At 51.0% G+C, this 20,904-nt stretch overlaps 1 protein-coding gene across 1 annotated transcript; it reads right to left on the bottom strand.

Moving 5' to 3' along the window:
• Positions 1 to 3,516: 3,516 nt before the first annotated feature.
• Positions 3,517 to 20,831, bottom strand: Rnf40 (ring finger protein 40). The gene is given in 26 exon segments (XM_042054133.1): positions 3,517 to 4,640; positions 6,590 to 6,619; positions 6,621 to 6,702; positions 6,789 to 6,820; positions 6,823 to 6,900; positions 6,902 to 6,934; positions 10,113 to 10,451; positions 10,605 to 10,754; positions 10,911 to 11,028; positions 11,110 to 11,537; positions 11,632 to 11,753; positions 12,914 to 13,049; positions 15,274 to 15,453; positions 15,548 to 15,667; positions 16,434 to 16,508; positions 16,592 to 16,738; positions 16,839 to 16,960; positions 17,495 to 17,534; positions 17,536 to 17,604; positions 17,606 to 17,703; positions 19,421 to 19,565; positions 19,646 to 19,675; positions 19,677 to 19,751; positions 19,753 to 19,815; positions 20,220 to 20,432; positions 20,778 to 20,831. Coding segments are annotated over 26 exon segments (3,156 nt in total). The 3' UTR covers positions 3,517 to 4,463.
• Between the last annotated feature and the right edge of the window lie 73 nt (positions 20,832 to 20,904).

The following is a 20,904-nucleotide window of genomic DNA, read 5'->3' as shown; positions in this document are numbered from 1 at the left end:
AATAAAGGGAGCAAGATTCCCCGGGCGTCTTCTCTTATTCCTTCCTACGTGTTCCCGCCAAACAGCAAGCTCATCAGAACTTGTCCTCTCCAGAACAAGGGCCCATGAGGACCCCCAAAACGTTCAGTGTTTGCTTGTGGAAGGTTGACATGTTCACGGAGCTTTTAAGAATCCATATCCTCATGAGAGATTGAGAACACTTTGGTAAGCCGGATGGCTGTCTGGTGGCCCAGTACTGCAGCCTCCCCAGGACCTAACCTAGTCCTCAGAGCTGCTGGTTACCTCTCTGGGTTCCTTTGAATCCTGTGACCTGTCCTCTCTGAGGTGAGTGGTCCCCTGGCTTATTGTTCTCCCATGGGAGAGACATACTCTGGAAGTGCAGTCACCCAAGACCCTCAGTATGTCATGTGGGAAGTCAGAGTGGCCTGGAGGCCTGCAGGCCACCTCCACACCCGCCATTACTCCTCTTCTTGGCTAAGGCAGTGGGGATGACTGTAAGGAAGTCCTCAGTGCCAGGCTGCCTTCAGTGCTGTCTTCTGAGTCTGTTCATGGGCCCCTGTGGCTGCCTGTGATCAACACTAGCCACAGCCTGTCTCTGCCCATCTGTTAAAGACACTTTCTGGAGACATAAAGGCGTGGCCCTGACTTCTTTTTAATTAAAAAGAATCTTGATATGCATGGTGTTTTATTTGCATGTCTGAGCATCCATATGCATGCAGTGCCTGCAAAGGCCAGAAGAGGGGGACAGATCCCCTGCAACTGGAGTTACAGATGTGAGCCACCATGTGGGTGCTGGGAATTGAACCCAAGTCCTCCGAGAGAGCAGCCAGAGCTCTTACACTTGAGGCATGTCCGTAGACTTCCCTTGGGTATTATGCCTCTAGCCCACATCCCAGAATAAGTTTCTCTCTCTCTCTCTCTCTCTCTCTCTCTCTCTCTCTCTCTCTCTCATCTGCTCTTCTCTCTCCTCTCTCCTCTCTCTCTCCCTTCCTCCCTCCCTCACTCCCCCCCGTTCCTGGAATTGATGGGTGGGCTGGGGAGGGGGACTTGCCTTTTCATGTCCCTGGGTCCCCAGCCCTGGGAACACTAAGGAACATCAAGACTGGTCCCTGTCCTGGGAGAATCCTCAGTTGGGCAAGGGACACCAACTGATTTAAAAGCCCAAGGTCATGCCTGCCACACTTGGAGGAACTCCAGGGTATAGGGGGTCTCAGGAATAGGGGATTTGCTGTATAGAAGTCAGGAGTGGGGTGGGGTTAGAGGAGTCAAACAGGGACCAACTTAGAGAAGCAGTCTTAACATGTAGGTTATGACTTCTTTGGGGGTACAACAACCTATTCACAGGGGTCACTGTGACCACTGAAAAACACAGATAATTACGTCATGATTCATAACAGCAAAACTAGTTATGAAATAGCAATGAAAAATTTTTTTTAAATATTTACTTATTTATTTATTATGTATACAATATTCTGTCTGTGTGTATGCCTGCACGCCAGAAGAGGGCACCAGACCCCATTAGAGATGGTTGTGAGCCACCATGTGGTTGTGGGAATCGAACTCAAGGACCTTTGGAAGAGCAGGCGATGCTCTTAACCTCTGAGCCATCTCTCCAGCCCCCCTTTTTTAAAGATTTATTTATTCATTATGTATACAACATTCCTTCCATGTATGCTTACAGGCCAGAAGAGGGCACCAGATCTCATTATAGATGGCTGTGAGCCACCATGTGGTTGCTGGGAATTGAACTCAGGACCTCTGGAAGAGCAGTCAGTGCTCTTAACCTCTGAGCCATCTCTCCAGCCAAAAAAAAATTGTTTTTAGCAATGAAAATTTTATGGTCGGGGTCACTACAACATGAGGAAGTGTATTACAGGGTCACAGCATTAGGAAGGTTGAGAGGCAGTGCATCAGAGCATAAGGGAGCGATGGAGATGCAGCCAGGGCAGAGGCCAAAGCCTGAGGAAAGTCGGTGTTGCGAGAGACTGAGTCATGAGATCCCTCGTGCTCTTTAAACATCGATTTTCGGGTCTGGTGCTTGGGAAAGACTTGCAGGGGCTGGGTGTCAGCAGCTCACCTGTAGTCTTGGTCCTTGGTAAACACCTCACGGAAAGGCGGTGCCAAGGGAAGTCTGGTTATGGCTGAAGGACGCTCAGAAGGCAGTGACCACAAGGCAAGCCTGGGGTAAGTTCTGGAGAGGTCCCATCACATCCTGGGGCAACCTCCAGCTTGCTGGAAGTTGGCCAGGAGGAGAGTTCTGGCTTACCTAGCTGTGACCCCGACAACAAAGAAAGCTTATCAGCCATTTAAGACAATCCTGCACTCATGTGAAGGACTGATAGTTTGTTTCCACTGCCCCGCTAAGGTGGCAATACCTGCCCCAGGCACTGGCATCCGGGACCTTCAGCCCATCTGTTAGAGGGTACCATCCCACTGGAGGTTTGAGTACCTCATAGAGGACTTGCTTCTAAGGGAACGGTGTGCATGTACTTAAGGAATCCATATGGCTGTGACTTAGGATCGTGCTGAGAGCTGGTGATGAGCACGGGGCTCTTGGACACTAGTTCTACTAGCTCAGGAGGCTGTGGCTCTATGATGCAATACTCTGCGTTTCTCCCACCTTTCCCACCTTAACCACTCCAGTCGGGGTGGCTCTCTTGGTGGCCCAATGTCATCCCCTGCCGCGACTCGTGCTTCCGCGAGCGTTCCCATCGCTGCCACCTCCACACCAGAGGTCACCGTAGCCCGCATTTCTGTCTCCAGTCCAACTTGGTTTAGCCACTGCGACCCCACTGAAACCAGGTGGGGTCAGAAAGCAGAAAGGGCCCGAAGTCCTCACGAAGGCAAACCGGCAGAAAAGGCCGAAGAGCCGCGAGAGGGCACTGCTATCGCTAAACCTGAGGCCACTACCATGGTTATGACTGCCACTCCCACACCCCCAACTCCGCTTAGCACCGGCCACAGCGCTAGTCCCATGAAAGCTCCACCGGAGGAGGCCGGCAGCACTTTGAATCCAGAAAGCAAACACTCCACGTTTGGGCAAATGGTTTCCGAGGATCCAATAGTGGCCGGAGCAGGATACAATGAAAAAAAAATCACCGTGCAGAGGTGTCGTGGTCTGTGCGTTCACAGAGTAGGGGTGGGAAAGACGGCAAGTAACAGACAGAAAGATTCGTCTGTCTTTGGCCAACAGGACACCGCGCCCTGCGAGGTAAGGGACTACATCTCCCAGGATGCAACCCAAAAGCTGTTATCTGGAACGGCCAATGACCGCTAAGGGCGTGGCCAACCCTTAACCAAAGGCTTCGCCTGTGTGAGCTGTCTCAGGTTTCCCCTTGAAACAGATCTCTGCAGATAAGCTGGCCACTGTTCAGTGGGGCCCACACAGTTGTTAGGTGGGCTGGAGCGGGTTCTCAGATGTGCCCAGCTCCCAACCCCAGATCCACATCAGCCCAGGGAAATGCCAGCCAGGTGTAGCGCCTAGATTTATGTGTAGACCAAGTGGACTGGCTACTCTGCAGCCTACGATTGGATATTTATTCGTAACAATTAGCAGCCCATACCCACCACCTCTAGAGCAGAGGCTGTGAGTCCACAAGATCCTGTAGCTCTCTGCAGCACCGGCTCCCAGCTCCGCCGGGTCCTGTCTTCACTGTTGACTCTGTGTAGGCAGGTACCGCAGGGTGCATCTGAGTACAGGCTAGCCACAGAGCAGTAGGCCAATTCTCTACCTGGAATGACTGGAAGTGCTAGATTGTCCCTTCCCTCCTGGCCAGCTGCACCTCCACATAGGACCACCAACCAGGATGAAAGCAGGGCGAGGGCCAGGTGCTCAGGGGAGGAAGTAAGAGGGTTGGGAAGTGTCTGGATAAAGAAATGGATGACCCTGAACCAGCACTATGAGGAGGCAGTGTCTGTAACTGCGAGCTTCCCTGAATAGGGCAGACACCCAAGGCTGCGCGTTCTTCAGCACAAAAGCTACACCAGGGTACAAGGAACTTAACTCCATAGGAAGGCTAAAGCCCTGCCCAGGCCTAGAGCCACCTAGGTGAAGAAAGGCTCCTAGGCCCCGGGCCCCAGTGCCAAGCAAAGGGTCCCTGGTCATCACTGAGGTTGTGTAGGCAGGCAATAAGCCCTTTCCTAGTGGAGGAGTAATTCCCCTTTAGGGGTAAGGATGGGTTTCTCTCCCCAGCAGAAACAGGGTTAGGCCAGCTTCTAAGGCCACAGTTGGATGTTGGGAGAGTGCCCTAGGCTGCAGATCTGACTTTCTGGAAAAGATGGCACCCCGCTTGGTTAATCCACCTCTCCTGCATGCACCAGTAGCCCCAAACCATCTAGGTATATAGGGGCTGAGCTCATGGAGTCTAGAAAGGAGGCTGGGGCCACTGCCTCTGGAGGAGCAGGGAGCTGGGGGCACAGCCCCTAGGGTATACGGGTCTTTCAAAGTCCCCTGAGTTTCAGGTTCAGCTGATGTATACACGGTGGAAGTCATGGGCACCAAAGGCTGCGTTGCACTTGGGACACTTCCTCTGGCGGGCCTCATAGCGGCCACGCACGCACTCGAAGCAGAATACGTGGAAGCACTTGGTCAGCACTGCATCCTTCTTGCGGGTGTTGCAGCAGGGGCAGGTCAAGCGTGCCTGGAGCAAACAGAGGCAGCAGGGTTAGAGCAGCTCTGGCAGTGCTCACGCTCCAGGCTAAGTCCACCTAGTGGCAGCTGCTTCTAATTCTGACCAGAATTCCTGAAAGTGGGAGCCGGTACAGTATGAAGGAGGAGCAGGCTCAGAGGCCAAACATTCACACAGTGGTTCACACAGCAGCCCCAGCCTTGGGGGACCGAGGCCAGAACAGGGCTGCAGTTTCTACGTCAGCCTGGGCAAAACCCTGATTCAAACACAAGACAAAACCAACCAACCAAAAACAAAAACAAAAATCCCAAACAGAAAGCAAACCACACTAGAAGCCACAGAGCAGCTGGCTTCCTAAGGACAGGGACCCAGCCTCAGCTCTTCTTTCTCTTGCTCTATCTGCTTTTTCAGGCACACTCCCTACTGGTCTACCCCGAAGTCACTGCTGAACACGGTAGAATCATGAGAAACTACTTCTACACTCAGTTAGACCTACCCTGGTGTGACCCCCAATATCCTGCTGTGGATGGACCGTCTCTTAGCCTAACGCCTACTTCGTAACTACCATTAGGAGGCCTCGCCTTCCGCTCCAGCCAGTCACTACTTGGTGTCCGCATTGCGTGGCATGTGTCTGGTCTGTCTGGAGTCCCAGATAGCAAGCTCCACTTCCTCAGATGACTGTTTCTCAGTCTCTCAGGACTCTGCCATCAGCACTGGAAAGCCTTTCAAGGCTGTCATGGCTACCTTTCCCCACCCCCCCCCCCAAGGCCCAGTGGCTACAAAGGGATAACTTGTTGCTGACTCTGTCACCTCCTTCACTGGTGGCCCAGAGTTCAGGTGTCTGACACCCTTGTTCCACCCAAGTCCACCAAGCCCTCGGGGCTGCACACGGCTCAGTTCCTTTTTCTTCTTTTCCTGCTCCCCCCATTGCCACTTTCTCCCCACCCTTCGACATCACTTCCGCCTGAGATTCCCAAAGAGAGAAGAGCGTCCACTGCACTTCCTCAAAGGGCAGCCAGAAGCCTGTGTGGCTTCCAACTCTGCTGCAGCGGACTCCACAGAGATCACTGCTCTCTAGCTCAGGCTCTGCCTCGGGTGCTTTCCCAGCCCCCGTGAGGGCGGAAGAGGCATCAAGTTCTCACCTCACCTCCCTGAAACCATCCCACAACCTGTTCCTAATCCACTGAAAGTGCTGTCTACCCAGTTTCGCTATCCGGAATTCCGAGACTCCCTGGGGTCCCTCTTCATTCTAGTCACGTGACCCATCCCTGAGTCTAGCAGGGCCACCCCCTAGGTACTGGCTTAGCAAATCCTCCGCCTCTGGTGCCTTCCTCAGCTAAGTGTTAATTCCTGACCCAGTGAGCATACTGCTCAAACAACTCCCCTGCCCCACCCCCACCCCACGCAGCTGCTGTTAGCCCCACACCTGACCACTCTCTTGAATAAAGACCTTTGATGGCACTGAGGATGTGGCTTAATGGTGACACATGAGCTTTGCCTGTGGAAGGCCCTAGGTCTAATCCTCGGCCACACAATGCTCCTCCACTCCCCCCAGACTTGACAAACAGAACCTCTACTCTGCTTACAGGCAACAAGCCTGCCTCTGGGCTCCGCTGCTGCTCACTGGCCTCTGCTCCAACCACAAGGCTCTACTTGGAGCCTTTCTCTCTCAGCCCCGTCCTAGCTTTGGGTCAACTCTGGGTGACAGTTCCCACCCCAGGGCTACTCTGGAGACTTCCCTTGGGTTCTTACCTGCCTCCGACCTCCTTGTCACTGAGATGGCAGCATTACTACTGTCAGTTAACTGTGGGGTCAGGGCATAATCCCTCCCCGCCACACTGCATTATAAACCAATGACTCGGCCAGTTTGTCTGGCTCCACAGTTAAGTGTCTTCTGCTGTCCTACCTTTGTTTTCGAAGCCCCAGAGACCACCCCCTCTCTCTTTGCCAGCCATCACCACATCCCACCTATCCTCCTTGATCTCCTCCTGGCAGGATCTCATCAGCATCTGCATAGACCATCCACCTTCCCGCTGTTTCTCTAGTTTGCGCCCGCAGCCGGGAAATGTCCTCCCTAGAGCAGCAAAGTGCAGGCTAGAAACCGCATGCCCGTATGCTTCCCCACCCCGGGAAACCCACGGGCCCTCCCTGGCCACATACTGAGCCCTCTTGAGATTGAAGCTCCTCTTTCTCCCCGGGCAGCTCGGCTCCCGCCGGCAGGCATGGCTGGGATTTCTCGAAGTCGAGTCTGCACGTGCTCCAACTGTACCTTTCAGGTCCTCAGCCAACTGGGCTGCTTCTACAGCCTGAGGGGGGTGGGAGAGGAAGGGGAGGACTGTATGTGCAAGCCTGGTGGCTACAGTCCATGGGTGCTTCTGTCAAACATCCCATGGACATCTGCATTGGAGCTGACCCTGACTCACTTCTTCCCAGCAGCTCCTCTGGTATTTGAGCCTCCACCAGGCTCTTCTCTCCGTTGCTATCAACGACTCTAACACACTCACTCTCCTCTTGGGATGCAGCTCTAAAATTGTTCCCCAAGGAGCGCTAGTATTTCTCACACAGCCTTAGCTTCCTTCATCAAACTGGACCGAGGGTAGTGGCATGTGTTTGTTATTCCAGCAGTTTGGGGGCTAAGGCAGGAGGATCACAGAGCTCAAGGCCAGCATGGAATAGAGTAAGAACTTGTTTTAAAAAGGAAAAGAGTTTGGTGTGGCGGTGCGTGCCTTTAATCCCAGCTTTAATCCCAACACTTGGGAGGCAGAGTTCTCAAAATTTCAAGGTCAACCTGGTCTACAGAGCCAGCTCAACAACAGCCAGGACTAACAACATAGAGAGATTCTGTCTCAGCATAAAGCCTAGCATGTAATCGGGACATAAAAATCCTGTTTACAGGCTGGAGAGATGGCTCAGGGGTTAAGAGCACACTGCTTATTCTTCCAGAGGTCCTAAGTTCAATTCCCAGCAACAACATGGTGGCTCACAACCATCTGTAGTGAGATCCGGTGCCCTCTGCTCCTATAGGCATACACGCAGACAGAACACTGTATACATAACAAATCAAAGAAAAAACCTTGTTTACATGAATCAATTCACTAGAATACCAATAGTTATGAAATCAACGCTAATCCTTTGTCTTTTTTTATTCTCTTTTAAATAATTTATTTCTATTTTACGTGCATTGGTGTTTTGCCTGTGTGTAAGGGTGGTGGATCCCCTGGAACTGGAGTTACAGACAGTTGTGAGCTGCCACATGGGTACTGAGAATTGAACCCAGATCCTCTGAAAAAGCAGCCATCTTAACTCTGAGTTGTCTCTCTAGTTAACCCTCTATCCCAATCCCTTTCCCTCCACCCACTTTTCAAACAAGGCACACTGGCCTCAGATGTGCTCTGTAGCTGAGGATGACCTTGAACTTCTTGATCCTCCTGCTGACCTTTCCAATGTGGGGCTTATAGGCCACATTTTATAGAGCATCACGCTCAGTTTATACAGTGCTAGAAACTGAACCCAGAGCCTGTGTGTGCTACGACCACAGTCCACTCACTGACTGCAGCATCAGCCCACTGCTCTCATGTGTAATGTAAAACCTGCACTCCCAGCATCTGGGAGCCTGAGGCAGGAGGGCGAGGATCAAGAGTTCAACCTGGGCTTAGAGGTTAAGGACACTTGCAGTTCTGGCAGGGGACCTGGTTTCAGTTCCCAGCGCCTACACAGTGGCTCACAGCCATCTCTAACTCCAGATCGAGGGTACGTGATGCCCTCTTCTGGCTTCTTAAGGGCACTAGGCAAGCTTGTGGTACAAAGATATACAAGCAGGCAAAACATTGATATGCATAAAATAAAAAAATAAGTAAATCTAAAAAAACTGGTCGTGTGGCGCACGCCTTTAATCCCAGCACTCGGGAGGCAGAGGCAGGCAGATCTCTGTGAGTTCGAGGCCAGCCTGGTCTACAAGAGCTAGTTCCAGGACAGGCTCTAGAAACTACAGGGAAACCCTGTCTCGAAAAACCAAAAAAGAAAAAAAAACTGGTCGTGGTGGTGTATGTCTCCGCACTCAGTACTCAGGAAGTAGAGCTCTGAGTCTGAGGCCAGAGGCTTGTTCTGCATGAGTTCCAGGACAGCAGGGGTTAAATAGAAAGCCCGTTTCAAGACAAATAAACAAACACACAAAGTTCAGTTCTTTCATAGTCCACACAGTGAGAAAATAAAAACAAGCAAACTATCAAGAAAACACTCTAGGGCTGGCTGAACAGATGCCTTAGCTGGGGAAGGGCTCCGAGGCAAGAGGACCTGAGTTTGATTCCCAGAACCACATTTAAAAAGAACAGAAAACAACTCTACATAGTAGCAACCACCACCTCTATTTGACAGTTACCCGATGACCTCTAAATTTTATTTATTTAATTATTTACTTAGTTTTTGAGACTGGGTTTCTCTGTATAACAGCCCTGGCTGTCCTGGAACTCACTTTCGTAGACCAGGCTGGCCTTGAACTCAATTGTTTTTTAATGACTTTATTGGGTATATGTGTGTGGGTATACATGGCATGTCACACCTGTGGAATTCAGAGGCCAATTTTTGAGAGTGAGTTCTCTCCTTCTACCACACAGATCCCAGGGATCCAACTTGGGTCGTCAGGGTTAGAGCCATTCTGCATGTCCATACGAGTGGTCCTAGCCTCGCCGTTGGGGTCTTGAAGTGGATCTCAATTCTAGTGTTGTTTTCTCCTGAACTCCCTCAGTTATGAGACGGGGTAACGAATAATTCTGGTTGGGCTAAAGAGACTTACTGAATAAAAGAACTTGCTGCTCTTGCAGAGGCCCCGAGTTTGGTTCCCAGCACCCACATGGCAGCTTATACCTGTCTATAACCAACTCTTTCTGGCAGATCCAACACTATCTTCTGGTCTCCTGAACACACATGCACACAGACATACACAGAAATTAAAAACAAAAACAACCTCCCACAAAGAAAAACCACTCTGGTAGGATTACTGTTGAGTTTAAAACAGGACCAAAAGAAGCTGGGGAGTTGGCTTAGTGGGTGAAATGCGGGCAATGGAGACATGAAGACCTGAACTCGAATCCTAGACGATCCATGTAGAAACCGAGTGCATGCCTGAATTCAGTGGAGACGGGCAGAGCCCAGGGATCCACATGCTAGCCAGCTTGCCTCGCTACAGTGGAAAGCACCAAGTTCAATGAGAGACCCTGCTTCAAAACCACAGCAGAGAAGTAACGAAGAATGACATCCTGATGAGAGTCAACCCCACCCTCATGGGAGAGAGTGGTGAGTGTGCGTGCGTGCAATCATGTCAAGTACTGAGTACGAGGCCCAATACACAGTAAACATATACTTGTGGGCTGTGAGCTGTTCAGAAAGCAGAGCCAAGCTTCACCCTGGGTCACCTAAGCCACGATTGCCAAGAAGAGCCGGGGAATCACATGAACCGATCGCACAAGCTGCTAAGCCCCATCTTACCTTCCTCTTATTAAGCTCCAGGGCCTGGCTGCGCAACGTCAGCTCCTTCTCTACACCACCAAGGCTGCCCTGCAGGGCCCGCTCCTTCTCCTCAAGCTTCTGCACCGTCAGCAGCTGGGCATCCACCTGAGACTTGAGGCCAAGAACCTGCTCGCCCAACTCATCCTTCTCCTCGCGGAGCAGCTTGTGAATCTGGTTGGCCTTGATCCGCTCTGACATGAGCTTAAAGTTGGCGTCATCCTTTTCCCGCAGCTGCTGCAACAGTCGCCCGTTCTGCTCCTGCATGTCTTCAAAAGCCTGCCCGGTCACATCCATCTCTGACAGCAGTGCCTCCTCCTCCTGCAAGTGGAAAGGAAAGGTAGCAAGTAGCAGATTAACTTCCAAGAAAATAGTATGTACCCAGACCATCACAATGTCACATACTAAAGGCAGTTAACGGAGGGCTAAGGGAATCCCAGCATTTAGAAGCAAGAAGGCCACAGGGAACGTCACCTGCTTGGTGGCACCCAGTTTACGCTGCAGGTGTTCAATCTGCTCCTCCGCCTGCCGGATTCGCCGCAGGGCATCCTCATCCGCAATCTTCTTGCTCTCTCTTCGATCTCTTTCCTCCAGTTCTCGGATGCGACCCCGAAGCTCATCCACCTGCACCCACAGGAGGGAAGCCCTCAAACACTGGTCCGCATAGCAACATCACTACTAGGTTGCTTTGCAGAATGAGAGAATAAGAAACGAAGCAAGCTTGTTGACCCAAGGCGCTGTGTCCCTGGGCAAGACTCTGTGTGCCCCACCCACCCGTACCTCAGCCTTGGCCTTCCGCTCGGCTGCCATGAGCTGCACCTTATCCCGCTGCTCCTTGGGCGCTGACTTGTACATGTCCAACAGCAGCTTCATCTCCTTCTGGCTTTCTTGGGCCTTCCTAGGGAAGGGTACAGGAGGGAGCTTAGTAAGATGCGCTGAAAGCTACGTGACAGGGGAGAAGACAGCAACAGGGCCTCACTTGAGCTCTGCTCGGAGACCCTTGAGCAGTTCTGACTCTTTCCTCTTGGCTTCCTCCACCTTGGCCTTTTCTCGATCAGCCCTTGAGAGAGCTGAGGCTACAGGTGGGGGCCCCAGACCAGGCCCTTCCCGTTCCCGAAGTTCTCGCTTGGGTCTGGCCTCGGGTTCTCGGCCCCGGGAGGGCAAGCCCTGGGTTCCAGTGGCTTGGGCCTGGGCATCATCTTCAGAGGAGACCAGCTCCTCCTTCTTCACTGAAGCAGCAGCAGAGATGGTTCCAGGTATTGAAGCTGTCTCCTTTTTGCTGTCAGGGGTACCTCCGGGACCTGGCCCAGCATCTTCTTTCCCTGGGGCTAGGGCACTGAGGCCAGAGTCATCTGGGTGGCTGAGGTTGGGGATGCAATGGGAAGAGCCACTGGCCTGCGCCCGGAGCTGCAAAGACAGAGAAATCGGAATTTTTCTCTCAGTGAGCCAGTGCTCACTAATGTCTAACGAAGGCTTTTCCCAGTCAGCTCCCTCTCCTCACTTTGCCAATCTCAGCCTGTACTTCTCGAAGTTTCCGCTTGTATCGCTGGGCATCCCCTTTTAGCTGGTGATTGTGGTTCTGAAGACTGCTGATCAGGTGGCGCATCTCACGGTTGATAGGCCCTGAAAACATCACAGAGTGGGACTGCCCTAACTCTCCAGCTCCCCGAAGGGAAATCAAGCCTCAGAGAGGCCAGGGAGATGGCTCAGCGCGGTCAAGAGCACTGGCTGCTCTTCCAGAGGATCCAGGTTAAATTCTCAGCAACCACATAGCAGCTCATAACTGTCTATAACTTCAGTTCCAGGTGACCTGGTGCCTTCTGGCCTCTGTGAGCACCAGGCATACATGCATGAGGTGCACAGACATGCAAACAAAATACTTATACACATAAACAATCTTTTTAAATTTGTAAAATCTACGTGTATGGGTATCTTACTTACATGTATGTCTATGCACCATGTATGTGCAGTGTAGTACCCCCAGAGGCCAGAAAAGGGTCTTGGATTGCTGAGAATTGGGGATACTGGAACCAAATCTGGGTCCTCTGGAAGAGCAGTTAGTTCCCCCTTTTAAAGAATTTTCTGGAGACAGGGTTCTCTGTATCCCTGGCAGTCCTGGGACTCGCTCTGTAGACCAGGCTGGCCTCACAGAGATCTGCCTGCTTCTTCTCCCAAGTGCTGGGATTAAAGGTGTGTACTGCCTGGCTGCAGTCAGTGTTCTTAACCACTGAGCCATCTCTCCAGCCCAAAGAGAGAATAATACTTCTTTAAAAAATATTTTTATTTTATGTGTTTTGCCTTTGTATCCTGCCTGGCCTGGAACTCAGAGAGATCCTCCTGCCTCTGTCTCCTGAGTACTAGGATTAAAGGTGTGTGCATCACACTGGGTTCCTGCTTCACTTTTATAAGAATCTGATTTTATTTTTCCTTCATTGTCTATCACCTCTCTACTGGAATCATTGCACAACAGCAGAAATTCTTTGTTTTGTTTATCAGCAAAACCCCAAAACCCAGAATTAAGTGTGGCTCACAGGGAGCACTCTATAAATCTGTGAGAGGAATCTCTCAAATAGGTCAGAGCCGCTCAGTTGGGTGGCACCTGCTCACCTACCCCCCAGCTGCCATTCAGTCCTGCCACTCAGGACACTGAATGACACAGCTGGCACACAGCCTGCTTTCTGTGGGGGCCGGGGCGCTGAGAAAAGCTCGAGTTTTTGGATCTGGATAAGCAGCCGAAGGCTCCAGCACCCTTCCAGCTTCCTCTACCCACTCCCAGCACGTACCAGCCTGCTCGTTGGCCGCAAGGTTCTGTTCAAACTCAATGCGCAGCATCTCATACTCCTTGCGTACCTGGGCCAGGGTATCTTCCAGCTGGATAACTTCGGTGCGCAGTTTCTTCTGCAGCCCCAGTTCATCACTCTGGTCGAGGCGGTAAAGACACACAACCTTATGAAAGTCTTACCCTTAGACTGCTGAAGACCTAAGTTTACTTATAAAGAAATAAAGCTGCCAGATGGTGATGATACATGCTTTTAATCTCAGCACTTGGGAGGCAGAGGCATGCAGATCTCTGAGTTCGAGGCCAGCCTGGTCTACAGAGCGAGTCCCAGGACAGCCAGGGCTACAGAGAGAAACCCTGTCCCAAAAAGAAAAAAGAAGTCAAGCTCGCACTGGTTATCCAATCTCCTCCTGTCTCCAGAGAACGAATGTTCAACAGATAAATACACCAAGCATCATGGTGTACGACTCTAATCCCAGCACTCGGGAAGCAACGGCTTATGGATTTCTTGCACTAGAGGCCTAGTCTAGTCTATATAGCGAGTCCCAGGCCACTCAAGACTGCATACTAGCCTGGTCTACAAGAGCTAGTTCCAGGACAGGCTCCAAAGCCACAGAGAAACCCTGTCTCGAAAAACCAAAAAAAAAAAAAAGACTGCATACTGACACCTTGGTAGATAGATGGCTCAGTCAGGGGTTAAAGAGGTCTTGCTACTCATGCAGAGGACCTGCCCTCACATGTCAACACACAACCCTCTATTAATGCTAGTCCCAGGGATGCAAGACCCTCTTCTGGTCTCTGCAGGCACTAGGCAAACCGTGCTGCACATGCACATATGCAAGCAAAACCCTTATACTCAAGAATAAAACTGAAAAAGGAGGAGGCACTGGAGAGATGGCTCAGTTGTTAGGAGCACTGGCTGCTCTTACAGAGGACCCACATGGTGGTTTACAACCATCTGTAACTCCAGTTCCAGGGGATCGACACCCTTTCTGGCCTCAGCGGACACCAGGCACAAAAGTGGTATACAGATGAACATGCAGGCAAACATCCATAAATATAAGAACTTTAAATGATTCAAACATACATATATACATACATACAGAACATGGTTGGCTTTTTTGTCTGGCTTTCTTTTTGGTTGTTTTTTGCATTTTCAAGACATGGTTTCTCTGTATAACAGCCCAGGCTGTCCTGGAACTTGCTTTGCAGACCAGGCTGGCCTTGAATTCATAGAGATTTGCTTGCCTCTGCCTCCTAAGTGCTGGGATTAAAGGCGTGCACCACTATTACCTGGCTGTTTTTGCCTTTTAAATAAGACTTAATATGTGTATGCAATCTTTTTCCCAAGTCCTAAAACTTTTGGCACTAATATTCTTTGTGGAAATACACTGCATTCCTTCCAAAGTTAGCGTGACTGAAATCAGAACTACGCGGTGTTCAACCGCATCGCCAGGCAGAGCAGCTGCTGCGCACTTGGAGCGCGTGCAGGGGAGCCTGGACTCGGCAGCTCCGTGCTGCATCTCCCATGGCTTCTCTCAAAGAAAATGGAAAACTTGGCTGAAGGGAAGTAACTGTACAATGCCGTTACAGAGAGCGTCCTCCTTATGAACACTATGCTTCTGGAGGGAGAGTGCTGCTGGAGCTTAGAACAAGCTCTTTCCATATGTGAGGTTGGGTCCAGTACCCACAGATAACTATTTTCCAGGATGCGCACTGCTCTAATGCATACCACTTGCTACCAGAACCGGATGTGTGGAAAAAAGAAAACAAACCAGCTCCTTTCTATAGTCACTAAAGCAGTGTGGTCTTAATGGGTTTGTATTTTAGTCTGTGTTAGTTCATATCTGATTATTAAAGAAACAGTGACTCAGCCAGGTAGTGGCGGCGCACGCCTTTAATCCCAGCACTCGGAGGCAGAGGCAGGGGGGAATCTCTGTGAGTTCAGGATCAGCCTGGTCTATAGAGTGAGTTCCAGGACAGCCAGGGCTACACAAGAGAAACCCTGTATCAAAAACCAAAAAAAGAAAAAAGAAAGGAAGAGAAACAGTAATGCTTCAGCAGCAGGGGCTCAAATCCCGGTTCATCTCAGTGTTCCTGTGATTTCAGCCTTGTCTCACCTTGGTCTTACAGAACACTGATGGTGGATAGAATGGTACTTTTAAAAATACGTTGTAAAATAATAGAGCTAATGATTAAAATTGGAACAAAAACAGAGATATCCATTCCCCAGTCTCACCTCTGGCCAGGGAAGAATCTATGTCTGAAGGACTCCTAGCAGGTGCAAAGTAGACATGGAGCTCAGGACTGCCTCGGCTCTAAAAGTCAGTTCTCACCCCCAGGCTGCTCATCCCAAGACCATACCTCCATATGCTCGATGTGTCTCAAGTGAGAGTTCTTGGAGGCCAGCAGCAGCCCCCGGGCCTCATCTAGCTGCGTCTTCACTTGCAAAGACTCATTGTAGAGGAGTGAAAACTGGGCCTGCAGCATGCGGTACTCCCCTGTCTCTCGAACTACCTCCTCGGGAAGACTCCGCAGGGCCACCTGAGGAGAAGTTGCCCAACAGGGTCATATTAGCCCCACCATCCAAAGCTCAGTCCACGCCCTTTCAGTCCCGATCCCAGCGACCCCAGCCTACCTTGAGACGCTCATTGGTCCGAACAGCCCCCTGAAGCTCAGCCTGAAGCTTCTCTAGTTCTGCCATGCGGCTATTGGCCAATTCCTGATTTTCTTCCAGCTCTGCGTTCAACATCTCAAACTAAGGAGTGGAAGGGGCTGTGGTAGGCAAGACCAGGATGGGCAGTGTTCCCCAAAAGTCCCCAAAAGTGCACTCCTCCCAAGCTCCCCTGTGCACAGCACTGGCAGAAACCCCCAGGCCAAGGGTTTTCCTAAGACACTAGGGAACGGGAGGGAATCAGTTCTGCCTGGGAACATCTTTCTTGTACTTTTTTTATGCTTCTAATTACCTACTTAGGTACTATTTATTACTCGGAGGCTGTCCCGAATAGTCCCTAACTCCCATAGGAGCTTTATTATTCTCCAATACGAAACAGAGTTGAGTTTGTTAAATTGATTTGAAGCTGGGTACAGTGGTCCAAAGCCTATAATCTCAACTCTTGGGAGACAAAAGTAGAAGAGTCAGTCACCCTCAGCTCACTACACATCAAGTTTGAGGCCAGTTTGGCCTTCATCATGAGACTCTGCCTCAAAAGCAAAGACAAGAAACCTAAAAGGATTGCAAACCCAGCATCGAGGCGGGATGTGCTCAAGAGGACAGAGCATACCCAAATATCCACATCGGCCTCTCAAGAGAAAGGCAACTAAAGCTCTGGTTTTCATTTGTCCTCTTCAGTTTGCCTAGTTCCTAGCATTTAAATTCTGGAATTATTTAATAAAGAAGTATATAAATGAAAGAAAACGATGCAGCAAATTCAGGAAACAGACTTAGCTACAGATGTTCGCCCTTAGGGAATGTCAAAGGCTGGACTGAGGGGCTAAGAACTGGGAAGAATGCAGATGCTCACCTTCTGCATGCTAAGTGTGATCTGGCCTCCCTGAAAACCCGAGGAGCTCCCAGACACGTAGTAGCCAGAGTTGAGCTGCAGAGAAAACAGGCACAATGAATGTGAGGGGCAGAAGCTAGGGCCCCAGGCACTCGACTTGGCTCCACCCGCTCCCGCACCTGCTCCAAGGCCTCTGCCAAGTGCTTGTTGAGCTTCTGCTCCCGCTTGCGCAGCTTCTCAATGTCCCACTGCAGGTCCTCCACCGTTGTCTCCATCTCCAGGACCTTGGTCTCTGTTGATGTCACTTTATCTTGGAGCTCAGAGTACTGGGGGCAATGGAAAGGGGCTTGGTTTCCTGAGATCCTTAGATGGCAAACCCAAACCCTGCCCAAATTCTAACTGCATCCAAAAGCCCCTGATCCCCACCTCCAGTGAGATGCGATGGTGCTTCTCTTGCAGCTGGGTGGCCAAGTCCTGTAGTCGACGGTTCTCTCTGCCCAGCTCCCGGGTGCGCACCCGTGCCACCTCCCCAGGGGCCTCACTGTCCCCTAGGAATGCAGAGCCCAGATGAGAGTCAAGCCCTGGATAACCAAGCAAGTGTTATACTAATCCTGGAGTTTATGTGCAGGCGTGATCACCAGCGGTCTCACCACTTGCTGAGACAAACCTAGGAGACAAGCTAGCTCAGAGAAGGAACCGTTCAGCCATACAGCTGGTGCTAGTAGGGAGAACTAAGGATGGGAGAAAGAAGCCTGTTGTCACAAAAGCCTGGGCACGTGCTCGCCTCTCAGTCTAGTGGAGCAATAGCTCCCTCTGAGGTTTGTACAGCGCTGCAGAGCCCTTTCCCTGAAGGGGTGTGACCCCCCCCCCCCCAGAACCAGCGCTTCCTGCAGTCATCTCTCTGCAGCCCCACTTCAGGAATCAAAGCTCGCGTCCTCATCTGGAACTAAGTTGTTCCAACAAGAACAAGGCTGACTATTCACTGGAGACTCTGACCTCCAGGAATCACTGAGGTTAGGGAGGGGCCTCCTCGAGATGCAGGTGGGGATGGCCTTCTCTAGGACCACGTCTGAAGAACTCACCCCGGCTGTATACTCGCTGGCAGAGTTCTTCCACCTGACGCTTGTAGGTGGTCTGAGGCCTCTACCACCCGAGACACGGCAGCCTTGGAGAACTCCATGCGTCCCTGCAGCTTGCAGCTCCACCTCTTCACTGCTGCTGGCACCCAGCGCCACCACAAAAGCCAAGGCTGGCTCACTGAGAGGGGTTCGAAACTGCATTGGCAGGGGTTCTGGAAGGGACAGACAACCCCCCATAGGAATAAAGGCAGCAGTGACCCAGCAAACTGCACCAAGTCCCAGATGAGCTCTTTACTCCCAGGGCTAAACTAGATAGTACAACCTGCAGTGTACTCCCGTCCCACCGTGACAGGGAGATACCGAAAATTTATTTATTTTCTTTTTATTTATTTATTTATTGTCAAGACAGGGTTTCTCTGTAGCTTTGGAGCCTGTCCTGGAACTAGCTCTTGTAGACCAGGCTGGCCTCGAACTCAGAGATCTGCCTGTCTCTGCCTTCTGAGTGCTGGGATTTAAAGGTGTGCGCCACCACCGCCCCGCTGAGATACCTAAAATTTTAAATAATTAATTTTTCTTTCTTTCTTTTTAATTTTTGAGACAGAACAAAATCTTATTATATAGCTCTGGCCTCACTCAAACACACAGAGATCCAGCTGCCTCTGAGCCCCACCGCTGGGATTAAAGGTATGCACCAAGCCTAACAATAGCTAATTTCCTAAAGATCACCAGTATAACATCCTCAGAGAAACCCCCCTTTCCCTTCCCAACCTAAAGTAGAACCCAGCCTTCCACAACATTTATTCCTTTTCAGCAGTCCCAATACTTTTATCTGGGGGGGGAGGGAGAATGAAATTTATGCACTGGCAATGCTGAAGGCACGCATGGGCAGCCTGTACGGCTGTTTCTGTTGAACTTGTCCATACTGGGCTTCATGGTCTAAGCTGATGACCAGGTCTCTTCCTCAAGAGGGCACCAGAATTCATTACAGATGGTTGGCTGGGAACTGAACTCAGGACCTTTGGAAGAGCACGCAGTACTCTTAACCGCTGGGCCATCTCTCCAGCTAATATGTTTTACTTACTATAGTTTATGTAGTTCCCTTTATGGCAAGAATATACTTCTTTCTGCTTACTTCTGATCGCTCTAAACCCATAATTACTGCAGAGGTACTTATTTTTATTTTCTATTTTAATTTTATATACCTGTGATGTGTTTAAGATTGCCAAGGACAAGTGCCCAGTTCAGTTTTTTTTTTTTTTTAAACAGAGTTGGTGGCGCCCACTCCTTTAATTCTAGCACTCAGAAGGCAGAGGCAGGAGGATCTGAGTTTGAGGCCAGCCTGGTCTACAGATGGAGTGACAGGACAGCCAGGGGTGACCACAGGACTCTGCCTCAAAAGACCATAACTAAATAATAAATTAGAAAAACAAACAATAGAGAGTCCCTGACTCTATGTCTAGAGTGCTTGGATTATGAAAATTCAGGTAGATTCCAAAATTTTGTTCTTATTCACCATAATGTTTTTGAGACAGAGTCTCACTATGTAGCTATATGGCCACGACTGGCCTGGACCTCTAGAAGAGAGCCACCAGCTTCCGCTTCCGGAGTGCTGGGATTGAAGGTGTGCACCACTTGGCTAGGCGGTTTGCCTTTAATCCCAGCACTCAGAAGGCAGAAGCACGGGGATCTCTGTGAGTTCAAGGCTAACCTGGTCTATAAGAACTAGCTCCAGGACAGCTAGGGCTCTTACACATAGAACCCTGTCTCGAAAAACAAACACAACAAACAAAAAAAAGGTGTGTACCATCACATCTGGTATGAATTCAACTTTTAAACAGTTGTGGGTTAGGCATTTCAGGGACCAACGTCAAAGCCACCTCTCCTCGAGACTTTTCTCAGAAATTAAGGTCCCCAGGGCTCTGATCCTACCCCTCAGATCTGATGTCCCTGGGTCTGTTCGAGGGATCACATCGCGGGTTAGCCCCCTCCTGGCAACCCAGGCGCCTCTGATCCTGAAGACAGCTCCCTCTGGCGCTATGGCATCGGAGAAGAGCTCTTCTACAGTTTCATCCAGCTGAAGAAGAAGAAAGCATACGAAGAGGTTATGAACGCTTCGGTGCCTTTCCCTACAGGGCGCTTTTCGGGGGTACCCACCTGGGCCCAGTAGCGGTTGACGATGCGGAGCGGTGGCGTCATCAGTGGCCTGCCTCTTTTCCAGTTTCTCAATCCTCTCCCGGAGCTCGTCCTCACAGGCTTGCCGCCTGCTCCAGTCGCTCTGCCAGCTTCTTGTTCTTGAACTGCAGTACCTTGGAATCCATCTCCTCCTACCGCGGAGGAAGAGGAGTGTCAGACAGGGTCTTGAACCATCACAGAGACAAGGGAAGATAAGTAGATTGAAAGGGAGGTATATACGAAGGCTAGCTACCAGTGAATTTATAGACTCGGGCACATACAGAAAAATATTTTGGTCATGAGTGCTTCTCATTCTGTTTCTACCACTATCTTTTTCTAACTGAAGTTTCTGACAAATCGCAGGACTGATGGGAACACATATTTAAGCGTAAGTGGAAGGAGAGAACGACTCTACAAAGCTGTCCTCTGCTCACACGCGCGCCATGGCACGCCCACCTCCCCCCCCCGTTTTGTGTATAATACACACACGTGCACACACAAGATTCTGAACGCTTTGGACTGACGCCAAACGTGACCTTAGCAAAAGCCCACCAACCGTGGAAGAGATGCCCCCAAGACGAATGGGCTCGATCAGAGTGGTTCGTGGTCTTCTCCTCGCGGTTCAGCTTCTTCTCTGGGGTCCTGAGCCCCCGTCGCCGGCGGCGCGCTTGTTGGCTGAGGCAAGACATAGCGGCCCGGTGGCGGTGGCGGCGGGGCAGCTCGGGGCTCTCCGGGGCCGACAGGCGGGCGGAGGCAGCACTTCCGTCACCTGCAGAAAGCAGAGCGCAGAACTATGGAGGCGCCCGGAGCCCCGGAGCCCCGAGCGTCCCGCTGGACACACCTGCCGGACCCCGCCCCCGCTGGCCCAGTGTCCGCACCCACGGTAGGGTCAGCCGAGCGCCACCATCTTGGACTTCACCGGACGTCACCGGCCGCCAGACGCACAGCGCAGGCGTCAGAGCAGCTCCGGATGTGGCGAAACTTATTTCCTGTTTCTATTGGAGGCTCTTGGTTCCGCCTCTTAAGTCTTTTAGATTTTTTTCGCGATCGATTGTATATCTCTCAATGATTGGCCAGTAGACTGTTCCCATAGTTACTGACACCGCAGTTGCACTTTGCAGCCCAGGAGATGGAGAGGTGGACCTGCAATTGGAGCCTTTACTGCCATCCAGGAGCCCCGGTTCACGAAAGTCTGTAACTCCAGATCCAGGTGATCCGTCGCCCTCTTCTGGCCTCCGTGG

Source organism: Arvicola amphibius, chromosome 1 (genome assembly GCF_903992535.2).
Source record: "Arvicola amphibius chromosome 1, mArvAmp1.2, whole genome shotgun sequence".
Classification (NCBI taxonomy): domain Eukaryota; kingdom Metazoa; phylum Chordata; class Mammalia; order Rodentia; family Cricetidae; genus Arvicola; species Arvicola amphibius.
The sequence above is the reverse complement of the archived record's forward strand: the minus strand, read 5'-3'. Positions and strand labels throughout refer to the sequence as shown.